At 39.6% G+C, this 23,582-nt stretch overlaps 1 protein-coding gene across 3 annotated transcripts in view; it reads right to left on the minus strand.

Annotated features, from left to right (window-relative positions):
- The window catches only part of CCDC148 (coiled-coil domain containing 148), a 288,961-nt gene that overhangs the window by 42,851 nt on the left and 222,528 nt on the right, over positions 1–23,582 (minus strand). For all 3 annotated transcript variants that reach the window (XM_062187023.1, XM_062187013.1, XM_062187032.1), the window contains one exon: positions 16,102–16,220. In XM_062187023.1, the coding sequence (XP_062043007.1) occupies positions 16,102–16,220 (119 nt within the window). The remainder of the gene's footprint in view (positions 1–16,101; positions 16,221–23,582) is intronic.

A 23,582-nucleotide genomic window follows, 5' to 3' on the forward strand; every position in this document is an offset into this window, starting at 1 on the left:
AGGGATCACATAAACAAGACTAGAGTCTGCTAATACTAACTGATAGAATTAAAAAGGAGAGGATGATCCAACATGGGAAGCGGGATACACAGCAGACTTGTAGAATGGCAGATGTCCTAAACAGCACTCTGGCCTCAGAATCAGCCCTTAAGGCATTTGGATCTGGATAAAAAGCCCATGAGAGTTTCTCAGGCATGGAAAGCCAAGACACTGTGACAAAAAAATGACCTAAATGAAAGATCTTTGTGAGTGAGATCCCAGAGAAAAGAATGGGCCATCAAAGAAGGAGGTACCTTTCTCTGAAGGGAGGAGAGAACTTCCACTTTGACTTTGGCCTTTTCTAAATAAGATCAGAGTTGGCAAACTCAAGAGGCTTCCATAGCCTTGGCAGCTCATGACAAGAGCCTTGGGTGATTACTGATGTCATAAATAAGAGTGTCAATTGTTAAATCAACAACGGGAGTCACTATGCATCTACTCCCCATGTAGGATCTCTGTCCTTAATGTGTTGTACTATGAGATTCAATGGTAAAACTACTACTCAAACAGTACTTTATACTTTGTGTATCTGTGTGGCTGCAAACTGTTGAAGTCTTTACTTAGTCTATACTAAGTTGATCTTCTGTATTTAAGATAATTGAAAATGAATCGATGAAAATGGAATAGGAGAGGGAGTGGGAGATGGGATGTTTGCGGTGGGAGGTAGAAAATGGGGGGGGGGGGGAGAAGCCACTGTAATCCAAAAGCTGTACTTTGGAAATTTATATTAAATAAAAGTTCAAAAAAATTAATAATATTCCATTTTGTATGTCTGTGTGTTTGCCAAGTTTTCTTTATCCATTCATCTGGTCATCTGGTGGTGCATACCTCTGGTTGCTTCCATATCTTACCTATTGTGAACAGTGCTGCTTGGGTATATACCCAGCAGTGGGATTGCTGGATCATGTGGTAGTTCTATTTCCAGTATAAGAAATCTCCACACTATTTTCCACAGTGGCTGCACTAGTTTACATGCCCACCGACTGTGTTAGAATTCCCATTTCTCCACATCCTTGCCAGCATTTGTTGCTCAGCATTCTTTTTTCTAAGGATTAAAAAGGCAAACATGACCTTTTTTAAAAAAGTGAGGTGATTTTTTTATTCCTCCAATTTAACCAGAACTAAGACAATTGGCTCTTTCATCTTCAAAAAGCAGGACTCTATCATTTGCCTAGATGTGAGTTTACCCTGGTATATAATTCTTTGAGTACCTACAATGTTATCTAGTTAATATTCCCTACAATGTGCATGAGAGAATGGGGGCAAAGATAAACACCAGTACTCACAGAATTTACTGGGGTATCCTGGAGAAAATGGAAAACTAACACTTCATTAGTTGTTAAGTTTACAGAGGTAAAGGGCATTACACTGTATGGTAAAAAATTCTTTGATAATCTTTCCTATTGAGAGTTGGAGTCTCAATCCCTTCACTGGACTCTGGATGAGTCTTGTAAGTACTTTGATCAGCAGATAAAGTAAAAGTAACACTCCAAGGGCATGAAAGTCATGAGGCTTTTGCCTTGCTTGATGGAAGACAGGCTCCTGGAGCCCAGAGGCACCATATTAAATGTCTCACTCTCTGGTGGCTGCTTTGCTTTAAAGAAGCCAAGCTTCCTAGGGATACCACTCCTAGCTCCAGCTGGCAGTTTCCCACTTTGCCCATCTTTGAGCAAAGAAATCGCTGGGTTACCTTCCTTCCCCAGTCAAGACTCCAGACTTCTATACCAGACATATACCATCCTTTCCAAGCCATATTCAAATTCCTGACCTACCAAATCCATGAACATATTAACATGCTGGTGGTTTCATGCCAATGAGTCAAGGGGTGCCTTGTAATGCAACAGTTCATCCCAACAAAGTGCTTTGATGTATTTCAAGAAGACCTGACTTGATGGCGAGACCAAAGTAGGCTTCTCTGAGGAAGTCTCATTAGAGCAGAGATGGAAGAGTATGTCAAAGTTCCAGCCAGAGCATTCCTGGTAGAAGAATCATCCAATCGAAGACCCAGTGGAAGCAAGAGAAATCTTGAGGCCTTCAGGACTAGGTAGAACACAGTAGTCCAGAAAGAAGCAGACTGGGCAGGTGTTAGGTTGGGGACCTAGTTAAAGAGCTGAGTACAGGCCAACCATGGTCCTCCCAGAAGCACCATTTGGTCATCCACACTATACTCAACGTGTGAAGGGTTTTTTCTATCACAGTGGTGTGACTGGTTGTGTTTGAATCGGGGGCAAGGCTGAAAGATTAGGAAGCTACAGCTGCAGTTCTGGTCAATCAGTGGCCTGAGCTCTGTGATGGCAAAGAGGATCAGTATTTCAAAGATAAATTCACAGGATTGAATAAGCCCTGGGATGTAGGATTGCAGAGTGAGAGTAGGGGAGGCAGTGATTGGGAGGCAGGGGGTAAGTCACCTGGGCTTGTGGTTGGGCAGTGGGCAAAAGCTAGTGTCTCTTTTGGGAGCGAAAGAGTGAAGGAAATAGCAAGTTGGAGGGAGTGACTAATAGCTCTGTGTAGGGCCTGGGGAATTTGAGACATCCAAAGAGCAAGGCCCAGGAGACAACTGGCTGAAAATTGTAGATAAGAGACTGGAGAAGAACTGCATAAGTGTGTATTTTACTCCAGGTCCTTTATACACATCATTTCCTTTCATTCTGTTAGTACCCATGAGGAAGTATTTAAAGAGGCATGCAACTTAACTAGGGACCTTTCTTTAAATCCCAATTCCTAACACTCAGTGTAAAGCAAAATACATAAAACTCCCACACAAAAAAATCACAGTGCAAAGTAATACTCCTTAGATTTGGAAGGCAGCAATATTTAGCATTTGGGACTGTCTCACCAGACAGGTCAATGGTGACCTAAAAAGCCAACAGTTTTGAACAGGGGCCAGAGCAAGAAAAAACTGTCCAGCTGGTGCAAGCCACAGGGCAGACAGCAGTGCCACTGGCTCCATGACACAGCAGGTTTCCTGGTGACAGGTGTATTCTAGAATGTTCTATAGAGTATATCAAAACCTTTTCATGTTTTAACACAGACCCTGAAGGTTGTATATCACAGTCATACCTGCTCTGGAGGTTACATTTCTTTTAAGAAGTGACTTTTGGCTCACTGTTGGACTGTGATAATAATTATGATAGTTATCTTTCGTCTGGTGTGATAGGCAATGTGGTAAATGCTTTCCACATTTCAATGCATGTGTTCTCACAACAACCATATGAGACTGTTTTTTTTTTAACTGCCTCTTTTAACAGACAAGGGTGAACAGGTAACCATGGGACTCTAGTTACACATAATGATCTACATGTCACATGAGCCATTGGCCATAATTCTGGGAGTGCCTAGCAGTAGACTGGTGAGGTGAAAATGCAGTAAGTGTGAAGACACATGTAGTTTGCCCAAACAGTTGGCTCCCCAGCATGCCACACTCAAATTCTTCCTCAGCCTTTATCTGTGGCTGTGATGCATTTGCAATGACTAGCTGGCTGGAGAGAAAGAAAACGCTAATTTTCCAGCTGGGTTTATGTGTACATGGGACCCACATGAAGGTCGAGTGCTGCCCAGAGATATCCCTGAGGGGGATGAGGAAATTTTCCACATGGGTATAAACTCCAGAGGAGTATTTCAATGTTCATCTGATCTAAGGCAGAAGATTAGTAATGTGTACAGGTGGTTTTAAAGAATTGGGAGGAAGAGATGAGCTGACCTTTTGTGTGGCTGCTTCCCCAGCAGCTTGGTTAGTGCTCAATGGAGTCATGATAAAATATTCTCATGATGGGAACAGAAACTATGCATTGCTCAACTACAAATCTGCCCTTAATAAGGCTAACACGGTTACTGTGTCTGAATCTTTGACGTGACAAGTCTTTCCATTGTTCAATAACCTGGTTAGGTGGATACCAGTCCTCTCCCTGGGGACATCATATGAGAACAGTGTTTTTTAGTGAACCCTAATAGCCACTTAACTAAATTTCTGTTTCTTATTCCTGAGACTGTAGGCCCTGCTGGTCTAAACTTCTGTTTTCCACCAGGAAGAGAATAATAATTACATTCAACTAGCAGCTGCTGCAAGTGATTGCCTTTTGAGGTTTATCACACAACTAAGCAGATATGTGGAATTGGGTGGGGGGGGTACAGTTTTCCTGGAACAATTCACCTGTGAAAAGGAAATAAGCTGTTATTTAGGAGAAATATGGAGAAGTAGATGAAATTCAAGATGTCGCTAGGATACCTCTGGTATTGCTTGCCCAGTGGTAAAATTAGCTGTTTAAGTAAGTCCCTCAAATGTTAAGGTAGGAGTCAATCTTGGGTAAAGAACCTCACTCTACCAAGATGTTGGCAAAGTGCATATGTAATGTGTTGTAGAAGAGAAAAATCATAAGTTTAACTTCTTGACCCTTTACTGAAGCAAGCACCATCTAAAGAAGGGATGTTCATTCTTGATAATCTCATATATACATATACATGTAGAAATTTTCTGTATGCTTCTTTCACCTCTTAATATTTTCCATGATATATTCCCAATACCAGCTTTAAAAGCTTTAAAATGTAGTCCATAGGTCATGGATTGTGTGTGTCTCAACAGGACTAGTAGACAATAGGACAAACAAGGCATCATTTAACAATCTTAGATTTGGCGCTGATACTGTAACAGAAAAGATCAAGTTGATTCCGCTGGGTAATAGGGTAAGCATGTCCTAGTTTGTAAAATGTAAAGTTAGTGCTAAGTGAAATGAAGTTTTTTGTTAAAGTGTAGAAAGAAGGTCATATATAGCGTATATGTTTCCTACCCAACTAAAATTATAGATCATAGGAGATATTCTCTTTTGTGTTTTCTCTCCTCAGCCTCTGAGCTCCACTCTTTCTTTAAAAATGTATGAGGGAGACCAAGAGTGACCACTTGCATATACTCATCCTGATGGGTAAGCAGGGTGAAAAGTTGGGAGAACAGAACTTGAGCCAGGGCTTCCACATGAGTTGCAGGAGCCTAAATACTCAAGCATCATTGCTGCCTCCGAGGATCCACATAAGCAAGAAACTAATCAGGGACAGAGCTTGGTATTGAACTCGGGTATTCTGATATGGGTTGTGGATTTCCCAACTGGTGTCTTAACCTCTCAGGCCAGCCTGCCCTCCTCTTGTAAAGTGATCTCCTCGTTAGGCTGATGCTCACTGCTTGCTTTCCTAGTCTCTTCTGTTGAGCATGGGCTTTCAGCTCAGTATATCAGATACTTCACTTAAAAGCCAATGATACTAAGAAGCAGGGTCTGTGGAACATCCACAAAGGCCCTGGAAAGTGACAGTATGGTAGAAATATGAATAAGAGTTGTGCTGCTTGCAGAGAAATGCCAGGGTCCGCAGACAAAGAAGGACATCTAACATCCAGTGGTGGTACATGCTAGGATAACTCTGTGCAGAGTGTTGGGTTACACTTCTGACTCCTCATATCTTCCTAAGCCCTGCTCTTTCAGAGCTTGAGTCTGTAGCATTACTGATCATTCCTGATCATTCTGTGAGCTACTTGGGCATCTCTTCACTGCAGGACTCAAGTACACATGGTTTCTGCGATTTGCAAACCAGAACCTTTATTAAAACAAAGAAGTCTGACTACATGTTTTCTAAGATACCTCCCAGCTCTAAAATTGATCCTACAAAAGTCATTAAAATATAACAGGGCAGGTATTTGCTATAATGGTTAAGCTACCATTTGAGATGCCTGCATCCCATATACCTGGATTTGAGTCCTGATTCTAGTCCCAATTCCATTGTCCTGCTAATGTACATTCTGGGACACTGTATGTAATGACTCAGATAGTTGAATTCCCGCTGTCCACCTTTGAGACCTAGACTACTTCTGGCTCCTGTCTTTGGCCTAACCCAGCCCTGGCTAACGTGGGCCTTTGGTGAGTGATTTCTGCTGATGCAAAAATCATAACTCATGCTTTTTTTCATAATATGCTTTCTCATGAATGCTTTGAAAACTACCTTGTACAATGTCTGTGCTCACTTCATTGATATATACATATGGAAAAACAAAATGATGAGCATTAAAGGGATGCGAAGCTCACTTTATATAAAAACGGATTTTAAAGGGCTGCCTGAATTCTACCTAATGCACACATGCTCACATTCCATTTTATGACCTGAACAGTTAACTGCGACAGATGGATCAAGTGGTATAGAGTGGAAATCTAATTTTTCTTCAATGAGTCAAGATTTCTAAAATCAAAGTTGTAAATAAAGTAAAAGCAGCCCAAACTATTAAACAAGACGTTGTTCAACTGCCTATGGTTTAGCAGGAACCATAAATGTGCAGCCATACTTGAACATATCAGGAGCTAAACTGTCATCCAAGACCTCTAGAATAACCATGAGCTGTGCCACTGTTACCCAGCTGGTGCTCCATCTGCCCACTGGCACAAACTGTTTATTCATCTTCACATTGAAATGGCTATACATGGAGAGACCCACAAACTTCTTAGCCTACCTCTGTCAATCATGTTTACTAAGTGGTGTTCCATTCAAGAATTATAATTGCATCTTAATAATCTGTGTATCTGTGTCCTAATGCGTGAACACGTACTCCCCACAATCAGTTATGTTATACTAATGAGTAGGCTAAAATAATCATTTCTTTTTTAGCTAAATACTCAGTGGTTGGAAAATAGCATGTAGGCTGTCAATGAGTCCCTTTCAGTCTTTCAATGTGAGGTTGTAAAATATTTCTAATATGCATTTAAGAGACAAAACAGACAAATTTACAGAGAGCAATTTGTTTCATGCCTCAGTGATTATGGGTCTGCATCATTTGGCAAATCCACTTGAAATGGGGATTTGGTTGACAGAGATTCAATGAACAAGAGTATTCCCACTAATTTGGAAAATCTCATGCCGAGAAGCAAAAATATAACAAATGTTTGTGAAGTTTCTGGTTAACTCATGTTTCTAAATGTATTCTTTAAAAATCTCCATTAGGCTGTGAACCCACTTTAAATGCCCTTAAATGCCTTTCAATACAACATGCTGAAATTTGCACATAAGAAAAGACATAGAAAATAGAGAAACATCTGGTTTTACTACTTAGAAACTGCAATGGCTGTCAATTCCCTGATGTTGGCAAGCACCCCAAAACACACCAGATTAGCAAAGTCAATTTAATGTTAGGAAGGCAGCTGGCTCTTGTCTTTCTTTCCAAAGGGTCATTGACATCTTAAACTTAAAATTTTGTTTTCCAACACAGAAAGATGCTTATTTTGGAAAAAATTAAACTAGTGTTTCCATAGAAAGCAATGTTTTCTCCATCTCCCCCCTCCTCTCTGTCTCTCAAGCATACACATAACTGGGTGATTAAACAAAAATGTGAAAAACTTTTCTTAAAGAGAATTTCCAGAACTAATAAACTACTCCATGAATATAAACCTTCATTCATATAACTTCTGTGAAATATTCAGGGAAGCTATAGGGAAAAGAGAAATTGCAGCCATTTCTACAAAGAGATAAGGTCTTCTTAAGAACCCAACATTTGTTTTGGGTCCCAAACTTCAGAAAGTGTGGAAAGAATTTTTATACAATGGCTCCCAAAGTCTGCCATATTTAAGAATCCTTCAAGGATTTTCCATACTGCTGGGGCAACAATTCCACCCTCAAAAAACACTGATTTTAATTGGTCTGGGGACTGGCCTGGGCAGTAGGACTTTCAAAACCTCCCCAGGTAACTCAAATGTACCAAAGAATGGAATATTACATTAGCACTCATCGGTAACATTCGTAGATCCAAGGCTGTCCATTTGTTTTTTGTCTAGCTTCAGTTTTCTGGTTATGGAATAATATCCACAGGAAGTGCTTTCCTAAGTAAGCCTGCTTTTAGAAATCTCTAAAATGCCTTCTAGAATGTATATACATTAAAATGTTTAACACATTAAACTGATCACAAATGTGGGTAATATGAGTAAGACTATTAAATCACAAGAAATAGCAACGAAGACAAGTAAAATACTGCAATCATACTTATCTTTGCAAGCACAGTAGTTGGCAAACAGGAAGGGTATATGTTAACTATAAGAACTGCATTTCACAACAGTTAGAGGTTGAATATTTTCACAAATATTTGCAAAATCTTTTTCTTTTTAATCATGGAATGGATTGTCTTTAATAAAGGTCTACAAACTTAATGCATTTCATATATACAAACTAATGGCAAAGGGAAAAAGGCCCTGGTGCATGAAGAACGTTCTGATCTCTGTTTACTCTACAATTTCCAATGGTAATTGGAAGCAATGATGGTAGGGGTATACAACAAATGAGATACAACCATTACAGGTCCTCGCTTTGAACTCCTCTCTGTGGGTAAAATCTTTCCCTCTCCAGCATAAAGAATATGCAGTAATGCTTCTGCAGACAGGTTAAACTACTTGAAGTCCTCTGAAACCAAAACAAACACAAACATCAAGGAACCATCACAGCCTTCACAGCTCCCTACTGCAGTTATTAGAGCTACAATATTGGCCCAAGAAGGTTACTTATGAAGGTTCTGTGAGGAACAAATGTGTTCTAACTCCTGTGTGGAAAGAAAGAACCACTATATATAAGGTAAAAGACATAGTGTAGCTTTTTGTGTTGGATAGGAAAATAAGACTTCAGATAAAGTTTGAATATTAGTTCAAAATGGCAAAGTCCTTGGATGGCTCAATAGGATCTGGAATATAGAATAAGAGAAATAATACAAGACATTGTGGTTAAAAAAAAAAAAACTTAGGAGGGGGGAATTATCATTTGGTCTACTTTGGAAGACTGCCACTTCTGTTCCATGAAAAACAGAGGGTATATTCTGTTTTAATACTCTTATATTTGGATTAACATTTTAATCTCTATACATTTTACTAAGTTTCCCACCAATTTGAAGCCTACACTCAGACAATTGATAAAAGGGAAAATGTTTTATCTTTAAAAATAACTCATTTTCCCCTTAAACTATTCACTGTGGAAACTTCGGAACATACAGAGATATAAAGACAAAAGCAAAAACCGTCCTCCATTGCATCACCTAGAATAAGCATGGCATGCTTCCCAATGTGGTATAGGAAGAGTGCAGTGTCTGGAAGTGGTATAAGAAAACATTTGTTTTTTCTAGGCTTGCACAAGATTGTATTAGAAGCACAAACCAAATGCTGGGAAGCAGGAGGCTGGCATGACCTAGAAGGGAGAAGAGGAATTCACTGATCAGAGGACCCTCGGGACCAGAGGCAATGGTGAGGTAGACAGAGTAGCAACATATGTAGGTCTGCTCCCTAAGGCTAGGTGGGTCCAGTTAGGATACCAGAAGATTCCATGAGGACCAAGGCCCATCCCCAGAGAGAAGAGACACAAAGGACGTTACACAAGGATAATGGAGATCCTGGAAGCTGCACATAGAGAAAAATGGCAGGGTTCACAATGTATATTTGGGGCCAGCACTGTGGCATAACAAAAAGCCGCCTCCTGCAGTGCCAGCCTCCCATACAGGCACTGGTTCAAGTCCTGGCTGTTGCGTTTCCAATCTAGCTCTCTGCTATGGCCTGGGAAAGCAGTAGAAGATGGCTCAATCCTTGGGCCCCTGCACCTGTGTGGGAGACCAGAGGGAGCTCCTGGCTTCGGGTTGGCATAGCTTCAGCCATTGTGGTCATCTGGGAAGTGAACCAACTGATGGAAGGCCTATCTCTCTGTGCCTCTGCCTCTCAAATATTTTTAAAAAGTATGTAAAAATAGAAATCAATTCTATAAGGCAAGCAGAACCTAAAGTTTGACCAGCTAACCAACCCTGCATTTACCAGGAGATCCCTTCACTGTCTGCTTTCATTCACCAATATGGTATCTATTAACCATATGAGGCAATTTTGCAGTAGAAATGCAACTGGTATAAGTTTAAATGTGCTACAAGTGTAAAGTATACAAGAAATCTGAAACGTTGAGTATGAAAAAATGTAAAAGTCTCATTAATTTTATATTGAAGTTATAGTTCTGGCTTTACTTGGCTAAATATAGTTGCCCCTCAATACCCACTGGGAAATTATTACAGGACCCCAGTGGATACCAAAATCCTGGAATGCTCAAATTCCTTACATAAAATGGCACAATATTTGTATATAACCTGCAGACATCCGTGCATATACTTTAAATCACCTCTAGGCTTATAATATCTATGGCTACATAAATATTATATAAATTATTATATAAATTGTATTTATGACAAGAAAAGTCTGCACATGTCCAATACAAAGGCAGTTATTTAAAAATATTTTCTATATAGTTGTTTGAACTCACAGAAGACTACCTCTATATTAAGTTAAGCCCACCTGTTTCTTTTTTACATTTTTTAATGTGATTACTAGAAAACATAAGATTACATATATGCCTCACATAATATTTCTATTGGGCAACACAGCCTTGCACCCCAGGGTGGGGAGTATGAGATTATGGAGAGTATCAAAGACACTGGCGGGAATAGAGCTTCCAGATAAACCAGCCATCCCACTCCTCCGTGGGAAAGAGGTACCTTATCTCCAACTGAGATTGCTATTTGTCCTCTATCCCCAAAAGAGATCATCTGAAACAAGGCCATTCTGAAAGGAATGAGCATGAGAAACTTTGACTAGAGAAGTTGACATGCCTTTTGGCTGCCCCAGAGGAGATGTGGTAAGGAGGAAAGTGAGAAATCGAGAAACTAAGACGCTATTTTCTTCACATACTTGGTTGAGCTGTGAGGATTTGATCTCAATACAAATTAACATCTTTTATGGAAATGATATCCTACTTTGTACAAATTTTATGCTCTTTTTTTTTTACAATTATACTTATACTTAATTTTTTTTTTATTTGACAGAGTTAGTGGGAGAGAGACAGAGAAAAAGGTCTTCCCTCCATTGGTTCACCCCCTAAATGGCTGCCACGGCCGGCGCTGTGCTGACCCGAAGCCAGGAACCAGGTAATTCTTCCTGGTCTCCCACCGGGATGCAAGCACCCAAGCACTTGGGCCATCCTCCACTGCCTTCTCCGGCCACAGCAGAGAGCTGGACTGGAAGAGGAGCAACTGGGACTAGAACCCAGCGCCCATATGGGATGCCAGCATTGCAGGCGGAGTATTAACCAAGTGAGCCACGGCGCTGGCCCCCAATTATGCTTGTATTAAAATTAATGTTTCACCAACAAGGAACAAAAATATTGCTTTGCAAAATGCTTAAAGTAGTGTTAAGGGCAGGTATTTGGAACAGTGGTTAAAGGCACTGCTTGGGCTAAAGTATTGCTAAAGAGTGCCTGTGTTCTGGTCCTGGCTACTCCAGCGTCTGATACATATTCCTAATAACTCACAATTTGGAAGGCAGCACATGATGCCCGAAGTACTTAGGTCCCTGCCACCTACATAGGAAAGTTCAATTGAGTTCTGGACTCATTGCTTTGATTTGGGCCAGTCCTGGTTGTTGTGGCATTTGGGGAGTAGACCAGCAGATAGAAAAATTCTTAATCTCTGTGCCTCTTTCCCCCTTTCAATAAAATAAAAATAAATAATCCTACAGTAGTGTTGAAGTATGATACTCTCTAGAAATAACAGAATAAACTAGTGAAACATGCTACAACATGGTAAAACTCAAATATACTAAAGGAACATACTATATACATTCCATTGACATAAAATGCTCATTTAGACAGAAATAGATAGTTCTGGCTGGACGTAGGGCCAGGAGCTAATACAAATAGGCATAAGAGATATTTATGAGGTGACAAATTTATCTGGAACACTAGCCATGACTGCTCAACTCTACTCAAAATCATAATTGTACACTTAGAGCAGGAAAATATGAAATTATTTTCCAATGAAGTTTATTAGATGTTGAAAGTAGCAGTGTATGACAGCTCCCAATAAAGCATGCTGAATGTTTGCACATTTTTCTGAAAAGGCATGGAAAGTAGAAAAGTAGTTTTGAATTCTATCAACAACTTTGCCTTTGGCAATCACCCAAATACCCACCAATTTATTGTTGGGATAACAAAAATGAAAAGAATGCTACTTCCAGAATAGATAAAAGCAATATTTCGGATTGACCTATAGAAATAATCTTAAAACTATAGGCTAGTGATTTTCTTAGAAAATAAGTGATTGGAAGTTCTAGTGTTTTTTTGGTTTTGGTTTTTGTTTTTTCCGATCAGACAAGTTAAAAAAAACTCTGCCATCTTCTGAGTCAAACTTCTTTGTCTTCCCTCAGACTGCGACCTCAGTGAAGTGAGCCACCAGTACACTGGACACTGTTCATCCTTATGTGAAAACACTCTTCACAGAGCCCACTGAAGGGAACTTATCATTGGCTTGTTGATCACCAATGTCTACCTGCCAAATAATTCCAAAACTTTCCCCAGGAAAAAATTAATTTTCTAAAAGACCTCAGAAGACCTAAAGCTGGAGAGCTATTCTGAAAGCATGTTCCTAGACCGGAGATTAAACCTGGTATAAATGTCAGCTATCATTAAGAACGCTTCAAAATATCAACAAGATTTAAAAATGAAATTTGATGTAAGAATAGCTGATATTTTTAAAAAGAACAATGAGTGAAGACTTGTTCTACATAGCAAAACAGAATAATTAAAACAGCATGATATCAATGTAGAAATATAAATATAGATCAGTTTCTACATAAGTCCATATGGACTTAAAAGTATAATTAGAAGCATACGTAATAAAGGTGGCATTTAAAATCATGGATGAGGATCACTTGTGAAATAAATGAGATAGATGACTGTCAATTTAGAACAATAAAATAGAAGTCTGATACTTAGCTCACAATCATTTATGAAAATAAATTCCAGATGGCTATAAAGTTAATTTTTAGAAGAAACAGGATTTTTTTTATTATGTAGTCTTATTTGCATGGATGCCATGTATTGCTTTGAAGTTTGTGCCTTACAAAACGGATGTCTGACCAGGGATATAAATGGAGCGTAATGTCTGGCTGCTTGCCAAGCTACATGCAGAGTTCAGAAGCCCTATCCCTAACTTGTGCACTTGCCTAGGTATTCTCTTCACTCTGCCACCAGAAGGGGGCACCTGTTTCTAACGGGCACAAAGAACTTCATAGTCCAGTATCAACTGAAAAATAAATACAAAACCATTCATATCCATATAAATACATTTTTTACACAAATATTTGCTTTGGACTGAATGTGTTCCCCGTCTCTCCAGCCCCAAATTCGCATGCTGATGCCAAAATCCTCTGTGTGGTAGTATTTGGAGATATGGCCTTCGTGAGGGGATTAGTGCCATTAAAGATGCCACAGCTTGCTATTGCTCTCTGCCATGTTGACAACGTTAACATTTCATTTGATCCTTGCAACAATCCTGTGAAGTGTAGGTAAATCACATATCTTCACTGAAAAGGTAAGGAAACTGAAGCACCAAGAGGTTGAATAACTCATTCAAAGCACACATAACCAAAGGATGGAGCCAGGATTCCAGCATTAATCTAATTCTAGAGATTTCCCTCTTAATTTCAATGTCATGTTGAGAAATTAAAATAGGATATTAGGAAATTAGGGGATTAGTGGAAACTTTGGCAAAAACAATTTCAATAAAACAAAGAAAGTAAAGGTCATTGTAGAATATGGAAAGCGGAATTATAATTAAACAAAATGAATTGCTATAGAATTTTATTATCTTGAACCTTACAAAATTGCCAGTAATCAACCAATTTGATTTATAAAGATGGCATTTTCACATGGGTCAATCTCATGTCAGTTTGTGAATATTGTTTCAAAGAAACAATCTTAGAATTTAAAAAATAGAAGAAACAAATGACAGATATTTTCAAACTCAAGACTGTGTGTGTGTGTGTGTGTGTGTGTTGAGAGAGAGAGAGAGAAACAGATCTGGAAACTGTTTCATGCCTTCTGATATGAAAAATGTGCTTTGGTTAAAATACCACACTTGAGTTTTGTGAATTACATTGCAGTAGTACAAAAAACTATTTTAACTAGTCAACCAAATTTATTAGTGCTAGAAAGTTCATAAAGGAACATAGCTTTTGGTTATTTCCAGAAACAAAAGGTACCAGCAATTTTTACCTGTTGAACTCCAACTTCCAGAAGGAAGACTATGCCTCTGCATACAACATCATCAAACTTTTTTTCTGTAGCATTTCTCTAATATATCCTGATATTTTAAAGGCCCCTTTCACTAATTCCTCTCTGGTATGCAAGTATTTGCTCCATTGTTTCACATTTACAATGTCTCTACAGAAGATCATAGACTGTTAAATGATGGAGGGTTTAAGGAAGAGTTAAAACTGAAACCCTGGTCTCCTGTCTCCTTGTCCTTAGTAGTTTTTATTATGTTGTAATAAGCCTGTTTTTCCCTGTTATGTAATACAGACTAATCTGATTTTCCTTTTCTTTTTTACTGAAAAGTTCTGAATCAGCTCATCTTGATAATTACTGAGACAGGAAGCAAAAGACCAAAATGACTAATCAGAGAAGCTCCCTGGCTATGAGGAGTGAGTCTATTAGAAGCATGTGTCCTAATGCTGGGGCTCCACATCTGTTATATCATTTCCCATCCTTTTCAATTTCTGTGGCTCAGCAATAGTTTTAGATTGCTCAACGAGGCTTTTGACCACTGCCTTTGCCTTACCCTTCAGTGTCTGCTTGGTCGAGGGTTCTTACCTCCTTCTCTGCCTCTGAAGCATGGCATGGGCTGTCTTCTGGTATCCACTTATATCTTCTACTTGTTTATCTGGTTTCTCATTGGCTGCTTGACCTCTTAACCTTGAGCCCTGTCTTTGATATATTCTTGGTTTTCTCAGTAAAAGACTATGATGAACTCTAAAATCCTGAGTTGTGTAGAGAATAATGTGAGTTTCCCCAAAAAATCCTTGGAATTGCTTAACATTTATCTGGAACTCTGGGTTCTCTCTGCAGTCTTGGTGACTGGAGGTTGAGATACCTGTCACATGGCACATAAATGACACTTCCCATATACAAGTGAACCTCAAGTTCTATGATATATGCATGGCAAGTTCGATGATACATGCATAGGACACCCCATGTGTCTTGTGCCCATAGTGTTCTGTGGTGCCCTATGGTCAACTTCTCATTAAATTTCTGAGATATTCCCATGATCGGATTCCCATTGAGTCTTGGAAGAAGTCCAGTGGTTGACTTTCAGTTTTGGCTTGCCTGCCCCTCTCCTTGCCCCCTAAGTGGGATGTTTCCTGCTTTTCCAGTGACCATGAACTACCTCTGGCTTAACCCACCCAGTAACCTCTCAAGTGTGCAGCTGGCCATAACCACAGTCTGTACAATGGAATATAAATCCAACCACGGAAAAGGGCTCCAATTCCATGTGAACCTTCCTTCAACCCCAGGTTGTTCTTTATAGTTCTCTTTATCCCTTTGTATAACAGGGATTTCCTGATAGTTTATGTTTCTTACACTTCTGTTCAGGTTACTATGTTGTTCGTCTTCTAGTGGATCCTGACTGATATATTAACTCGGAAAAATAATTTTAACTTCTCAATGGATTCCTATATCGAATGAGACTGGGCTAGCTGATCTCAAATGTCCTTTCTGACTTTAGAATTACATTATTCTAGGAAACTTGTTTTTTTTTTCATATATGGCATATACTCTAATAATATTATATATACCACAGCACTGCACGATTATGAATCTTTAGCTCCAAAGTCAGTCACAGTAAGTTGTAGGGTCTCCCTTCTTCTTGCAATAATGTCTTCCACCTCCTGGGTCAAAATACTAAATTACAGCAGCAGCCAGTATCCATGTCATGCATGCAGTGGCAACAGAATACTATAAAACCCTCTGTGAGGGCTTTAATTATGATACTATCTAAGGAACAAAATGGAAAACTAGAGGTTCCTGGATGAATGGTTTAAAATATATTATAGGAATAATTTTATCTGTTTGTGAATATAAATATTGAAAGGATACAGTAAGTGCAGAAAACTTCCCTGTGACACTGTTCATCCTAACACATTACCAAAGACTCCATTTGCCACCTCCATTATCACATATTTGAAGTTTTTCTTTTACCTCTCTTTGTCTTTTGCCGACTGTTCGGCGATTAATTTCTTCAGCTCCTCTAGACGCTGGAGATCTCTCATTTCCATTTCTTGCCACTTTTGTTCTTTCTTAGCCCAGTATTTTCTTATCTATTGTATAAATGTAACATAAAATTTAAAATAACTGATATGTAAAAATGAGGGAGAAAGCTATAATATTATCTATGACTTCATATAGCACAGATTGAATTTAAATGGCATTTGTTCTTTTTTTCTTACTTGCCTATAACATACTGTCAACAGAAAAATAAAACATGAATGTACATGTCTTGAAAAACCTCATGGTTTAACAGCTTCCTAAGTGGAAATGTAACTTGTACTGAAATCTGAGGTTTTAATCTCTCGCTAAAATAATTGACTTTCAGGGAACCACAATAAAAGCCTCTTATTTTTGCTAAAGTATATGATCTACCTGTTACTTAAGAATATTTTTATACTTATGATAATACGGTCTTCAACAAATATAGCACTAAAACTATTTTTAATTTAAAAGCATGGGTTTATTTATGCTAATGGACAGCAGGATATTGAAAGCTCTGTGCATCTGGGGAAGTGGCAGGAGATGGGTGGGAGGAAGGAGGAAGAGAACAAATTAGCAGGGCTGTGGTGTATAGTTCTGACTTACACAGTGAAACAAAGGTCAAGCTTCTCAAGTACAAAAAGACGAAAGCATCTTTCATACTAGGCCTTTTTATACTACCTTCCTTTGGGAACAGAGGCAGAATGAAGAAACCAGAAGTACACATGTACTGTTTTTAGGGGACTGAAGCCATTATTCAGGACTTCCCAATGTGATGAGGCAAATTAAGTCAACTTTCAATTGAAAGAGGCCCATCACACCAATCTGCCCTGCCATGTTGAGTCTGGATCAATAGGCTGGATCTTGCTGACTAAAAGCAGAGTACACCAGCAGAGGGTCTGTTAGAGGCAGGGTTTGCCTCACCTGTAACGTGACATTTCCCCTCCTGAGATGGGGATATGAAAAGCCAAGTGCTTTCCTGGCTTGTCCTAGCAACATTGTCTCTGACTCCTAGGAGAACCAAAACATCCAAACACCATGGCCACAGCCGTAGCAACTCTGCAGCCACAATAGCAACATCTGTTCGATGTTTAATGAATAGCTGGATGACCTCAATGTGAAGTCATAGTCATTCCAGGGATGACTGAGTTTAGGAGAATAGAGAGATGGAGCTAAAACAGTGAGAGCACCAAGGAAGGGGAGGGGGCAATGGAAAAGAGGAAATTGATGGAGAAGGTGTATTCCAGAGTTCTAACTGATAATTACAAGGGATTCTATAAATGCCATATCTGGAAGTGTTGACAATACTATCTCCATCTGGGATTCTAAGAAATCTTAATTTTATTTCTGCATTGACTTTTACTTAAAGATTTTATTTGAGAAGTAGAGTTACAGACAGAGTGAGATACAGAGAGACAGGTTTTCCATCCACTGGTTCACTCCCCAAATGGCTGCAATGGCCAGAGCTAGGCTGATCCAAAGCCAGGAGCCTCCTCTGGGTCTCCCATGTACGTGCAGGGGCCCAAGCACCTGGACCATCTTCCATTGCTTTCCCAGGCCATCAGCAGGGAGCTAGGTTAGAAGGGGAGCAACTGGGACCCAAGCTGGTGCCCATATGGGATACGGGTACCGCAAGTGGAGGCTTAGCCTATCACGCCACAGCACCAGCCCCATGCATTAACTTTTTTGTAATATATATTTCATAATCAGAAAAACAAAAGCTTTTTAAAACTAATCTTTGAAAAAGGATAGACATGGAATTATTAAAGAACATTTTCCTCTGGGTTCTAATAGTCTAATAACATTTATCTACTCCCAGCATTGACCTTGGAGAGAAGTTGGTCATCCTTTTGCAGACCAATCCCAGGTTGCTGGCATTCTTGGATCTCTGACACCATTTGGTGAACTGTCCTGGACTGCTCCTAGAAGTCTGTCACACCTGGGGCTTTTTGAACTCTCAGGACCATTTATTGCCACTTCTGCAGTGTAAACTCCCCTCCTCCATCTCATCTGATATAGTCATTCCCAGTGCTTTTCACTGGGCCCCTAGAGTCCATGTGTCATCCTACATAATACCACCTACACCCTCACCCTTCTAAACTCCACTTCCTTGTCCTCAATGAACCTCGCTTGAGTGAGGGGTCCTCATGTGCTGATGCCCCATGTGCCATGGGTCTGCGGAATGATTTTGGCATTTTTCTCTGAATTGGAGCTTTGAGACCACTGCTATCTTTCTCCAGTATAATTCCTTCTCCCTTTGATATTTATGTCACATTCTACCCATCTTTAGCCCTGGCATATGTGGATTTTCAGGGGCTAAGTCTCAGCCTCTGGCAATACAGCACCTTCTGCCTTCCTAGGCAGCTTTAGCATCTCACTGGAACACATTTCCAACCTTGTAGACTCACAGTCCCTTGAGTTCCTCCAATCCAGGGACCCATTTCCTCCAGGATTCTGTTCTCATTGAAAACAGTTCCAACTCAAATCTTGAATTAGAGCCAGACTGTCAGAACTGACCCTCCCCCTCCAATCATCTTCTGGGCTATGGTCAGATAATGCTATTCCTCTGAAGTCCCATCACAATGCTTTGCTAATTATATACCTTTTCTCTCTCCCACTAGACAAGGGAAAATTGATTTATTTATCTTGGCACTTCTAAGGGCAACTAAAGTATCTAGAATGTGGCATGTGGTTAATAACCATTTGATTTATGACGATTGTAGGAATGGGTACCAAATTTATGACTTCAATGGCAGCCAGAGTTTCTTTTAAGAATTCCTAGTCAATGCCTCTCACAGTGGTGTTCAAAAATCTGTTTATTATATTAAGCTCCATATCTTACCCTACTTCCTCCCTTCCATGGAAGAAAATGAAAGCTCTAAAGTACATTCCCTGATGTCTTCTCCCATCCAAAGAAGAGGTGTCCTTTCCTTTCAAGATTAGTATGTCACCTGGGCTGCAGACCCCATTTTCAATTCCATCCTCCATTCTCTCTCTCCCCTGTACCTTCGTCTTGGTTTTTTGCTGCTCCTTTTCCTCTCATTGAATAAAATACAAATATCCTCTGCTAAAAATGCTTTTAAAGACTTCTAGACCCTGGAGACCAGCATTTTAGCTAAGCATCTTAAAATATTTGTTCTCTATTTTTTTTTAAGATTTATTTAGAGGCCGACGCCATGGTGCAGTAGGTTAATCCTCCGCCTGTGGCACTGGCATCCCATATGGGTGCTGGTTCTAGTCCCAGCTGCCCCTCTTCTAATCCAGCTCTCTGCTGTGGCCTGGGAAAGCTGTGGAGGATGGCCCAAGTCCTTGGGCCCCTGCACCCACGTGGGAGACCAGAAAGAAGCACCTGGCTCCTGGCTTCAAGTTGGTGCAGCTCCAGCTGTTGCGGCCATTTGGGGAGTAAACCAAAGGAGGGAAGACCTTTATCTCTGTCTCTCCCTCTCACTGTCTGTAACTCTAACTCTCAAATAAAATAAATAAAATCTTTCAAATAAATAAAAATCTTTTTTTTAAAGTCAGAGTTACACAGAGAGAGGAGAGGCAGAAAGAGAGGTCTTCTGTCTGATGGTTTACTCCCCGATTGGCCACAATGGCCAGAACTGTGTTGATTCGAAGCCAGGAGCCAGGAGTTTCCTCTGGGTCTCCCACCTGGGTGCAGGGGCCCAAGGACTTGGGCCATCTTCCACTGCTTTCCCAGGACATAGTAGAGAGCTGGATCAGAAGTGGAGCAGCAGGGACTAGAACTGGCGCCCATATGGGATGCCAGTGATTCAGGCCAGGGTGTTAACCCACTGCACCACAGCGCCAGCCCTTTGTTCTCTATTTTTGAATTGCCCATTTACTCCTCAGCATGGCATTCCTACCTATGCCTTGTACTTCAAATTCATTGCTTTCATTGGTGACTACCAAAGGCTCAAACATTCTTTTAAAACTTAATTTGCAGTTTCTGTATATTTCATTATATTAATCATTTACAATCTTAAAACACTACTGTATCATTTATTTATTCAAATTTTTGAGCACATACTTATAGTCAGATATGGTGCTCTGTGCTTGAAATATGGTACTTAGAGAGAGAAGGCCTCTGTCCCATGGAACTGGTACTTTATGGAAGGGAGAAAGATGATAAACAGCTAAATAAACAGGATAGTACACATTGTGTGAACTTCTAAGATGGAAACAACTAGGATGATTTAGAAAAATTTAGGTAGAATTACTAGAAGTCTTATTTAAGGCACTTTAAAATAGTTCATTTGGATAAAGACCTGAAAGATGAGGAGATAGGTATGTGAAGAGGAAGCTGTGTGGGAAAAGATATCACATGTTTTTAGCTGGATGGAAGGGGAAGCCAGCGTATCAGCAGCCAGTGGTATGAGTTAAATAAGACAAAGGTGAGACTGGAGAGTTGTGTGGAGGCTAGATGATTATTACTAGGTTTAGTTCTAGAAACAAGAAAAGACTATTGATAATTTTAAAATGAGTGAAAGGCAGAGGGACGGAGAGACAATGAGAATGAAGGAAATGTCATTATATTCCTAGAATTCTATCTATGAACTACATTGGATCAGTTCCCTTTGTATTTGTACAAGAAAGAATTAAAGTATCAGATGGTTTTAAAAGATGAAAAAGAACATAGGGACATACCATGACTTGCTTTTCTAAGATAGCTCTATTAAGCGGAGAATGCATAGTGAAGGTAGTAAAGAGAAACCAGGAGACCATGTAGGATAAAGTAAAGATTTTTTAAAAAGTATCTGCAAATCACTCGATCAGGAAATTGAATGTTCAAAGTTGAGACATGCTTCTGAGTCAAATAGGGTTGCTCACTGACAAAGTGGATAGATATGGAGAGTGAAAGAAAACGATCAGCCATGGTCATTAGGTTTTGTTTAAGCAACTGGCTGGATGGTGGTACCAGTAACTGGGATGGAATATTGGGAGAATAACAGGTTTGGAAGAGGTTTGGGAGCTCAGTTTTGATGCGGCCTAGAGATCTCTGAATGGAGACACCTAACAAACATCTGCTGATGCAGCTGGGTGGCTCAGGGGAGAATTCAGTGCTGGAAGCCTGAATGAAAGAGCTATCTACTTAAAATGCTACTTGATGCCACAGAATTAAATGAGATCTCTTGGGGGAGAATGTAAATAGAGAGAAGATGTTCATGCTTACCTGCTTTTTGCACAGTTTTCCCTACTAGAATGACTTAATTTCCCTCCACCACCTGTCAATCCTATTCTGTCTTTAAGACCAGAACAAATGCCACCTGCTCCTTGAATCGTTCCCTGAACCCTCCAGGAAAAATCTTAGCTCCACTCTTGGGACATGGATAACTCTTCTATTACATGCCTTTCATAATCCTGCTTTGAATTCCTTGACTTTTTCATGAAATTCTCTCCCTAGACTGTTACTGGTATATTTAACTATTTGCCACATGCTTACAATGCTCTGCCCTGCCTTAATTCCCAGTGAATCCCTTCTTGGAAGACTGGGTTTTAGCATTGCTTTCTAAGCCTTTGTCCCTAGCCCTCTACTGCAGACATAGCTAGGTGCACCCTCTAAGGTGGTGGTACTTAGATTTCCTTTACATAGCATTCCCCATATTAGTCTGAATTATTTATCTTTCCATTCCTAATAATTTGTATCATGTCTGACAAATAATAGGGTTTAATTGATTACTCTTAGGTGAGTGGAAATTTCTTCTGTTCTCTGGTCCAGGAATAACAAACATGTGGATGGAACCAGGCCAGCAGTTTTTATTTGCAGGATAGTAAAGGCTGAACTAAATAACTGCCTATGGACAATTCCATTCACTTTTCATCAGTTAATAGGAACAGGAAGTGTGGATCAAGAATTGTTGGCTTTGCAAGGCTCAAAGTCAAGCATAAGGGCATTTAACCAGTCTTTTGGGACCTTTGTTGAGACATAAAACTTAAATATACTGATGAGATTATATATGTATGTATATATGCACATATATACATACATATATACATACATATATATACATATGCATATATAATTTCATCAGTATATTTATATACTGATATATATATTATATACTGATTTATATATACATATATATAAATCAATTTAGACTTTTTGGGTGTTCTTCACAACATTGCAGTGATCGGGAATTACCAAGTCACTACAAAGGATGAGTTGAATTCAAAGTTTCTCTTGATTTCCACATGAGGTCTCCCCCACTGCCCCCCTACACCAAAACCCTCTCATATTATTCTATCTCCTCTTATTACCACTGATATTGATTGAATGCAAGACGGTTCCTTCCACAGTCCCACATTTTGTTCACTTTGTAAAGTTAAGCCAGTATATGTTTAAATAAACAAACTACTCTTCCTGTATACTTATGAGCCTAAACAGTGCTATCCAATTTTTTTAGGCTTGAGATCATTTTTGTATCCTACCTTCTATAATCTAAACAACTTGACATTAAAAATGCCACTAATGGGGCCAGCACTGTGGCATAGCAGGTTAAGCTGTGGCCTGCCGTGCTGGCATCCCATTTAGTACTGGTTGCTCTACTTCCAATCCAACTCCCGCTAACGTGCCTATGAAAGCAGCAGTAGATGGCCCGAGTTCCTGGACCCCTGCCACTCACATGGGAGACTCGGAAGAAGCTCCTGACTTTGGCCTGGCCCAGCCCTGGCTGTTGCAGCCATTTTGGGAATGAACCAGCAGATGGAAGATTTCTCCCTCTGTTTCTCCTCTCTCCCTCTAACTCTGCCTTTCAAATAAAAAATAAATCTTTTTTAAAAAATCCACAAATAAGAACAACACTGATATGAGAGTACATCAAGTATAAAACACTTACACAAATACTACAAACCATTAAATTCAATCTGAAATAAGAATTTCTTGTTTATAAATAGAAAGGAGAAAATCGAGACTAAGGCATTATAGTAGCAAACAACCATCCTCCAACTGCAAGCTATCTGCATGATATTGAATCTCTGAACAAATGGACTTTTGTATGTTGCTCCCTGGTCGTTATCTCTAGGACTTTGATTTCTTCAGCAGGAGGTTATAACACTTAACCAGAATTACAAAGATAAGAAACATGAAGTTCAAAATACCCAGTTTCATTCTCCATAAACCATTAAAACAAAACATTTTTATTCCACTTCCTGCACTCTACTTAGGTAGTTGCTTGCTACTAAAACAGCTCCCTTCTACTTTTGACCTGGAATGTGCAATGCCATACAAAAAAGTTGTGTCTTCTTTAAAAACATAACTGGACATCTTCATAGAAAAACTTCCTTTTGGGAAGCATTCTTTGGCCTAGTAGTCAAGATGTCAATTAAATGCATCCCACGTTGAAGTGCCTGGACTTTAGTTCCCAATATGCTCCTGATTCCAGCCTCCTGCTGAGGCACACCATGGGAGGCAGCAGGTGATGGGTTAAGTAGAT

Source organism: Lepus europaeus, chromosome 1 (assembly GCF_033115175.1).
Source record: "Lepus europaeus isolate LE1 chromosome 1, mLepTim1.pri, whole genome shotgun sequence".
Classification (NCBI taxonomy): domain Eukaryota; kingdom Metazoa; phylum Chordata; class Mammalia; order Lagomorpha; family Leporidae; genus Lepus; species Lepus europaeus.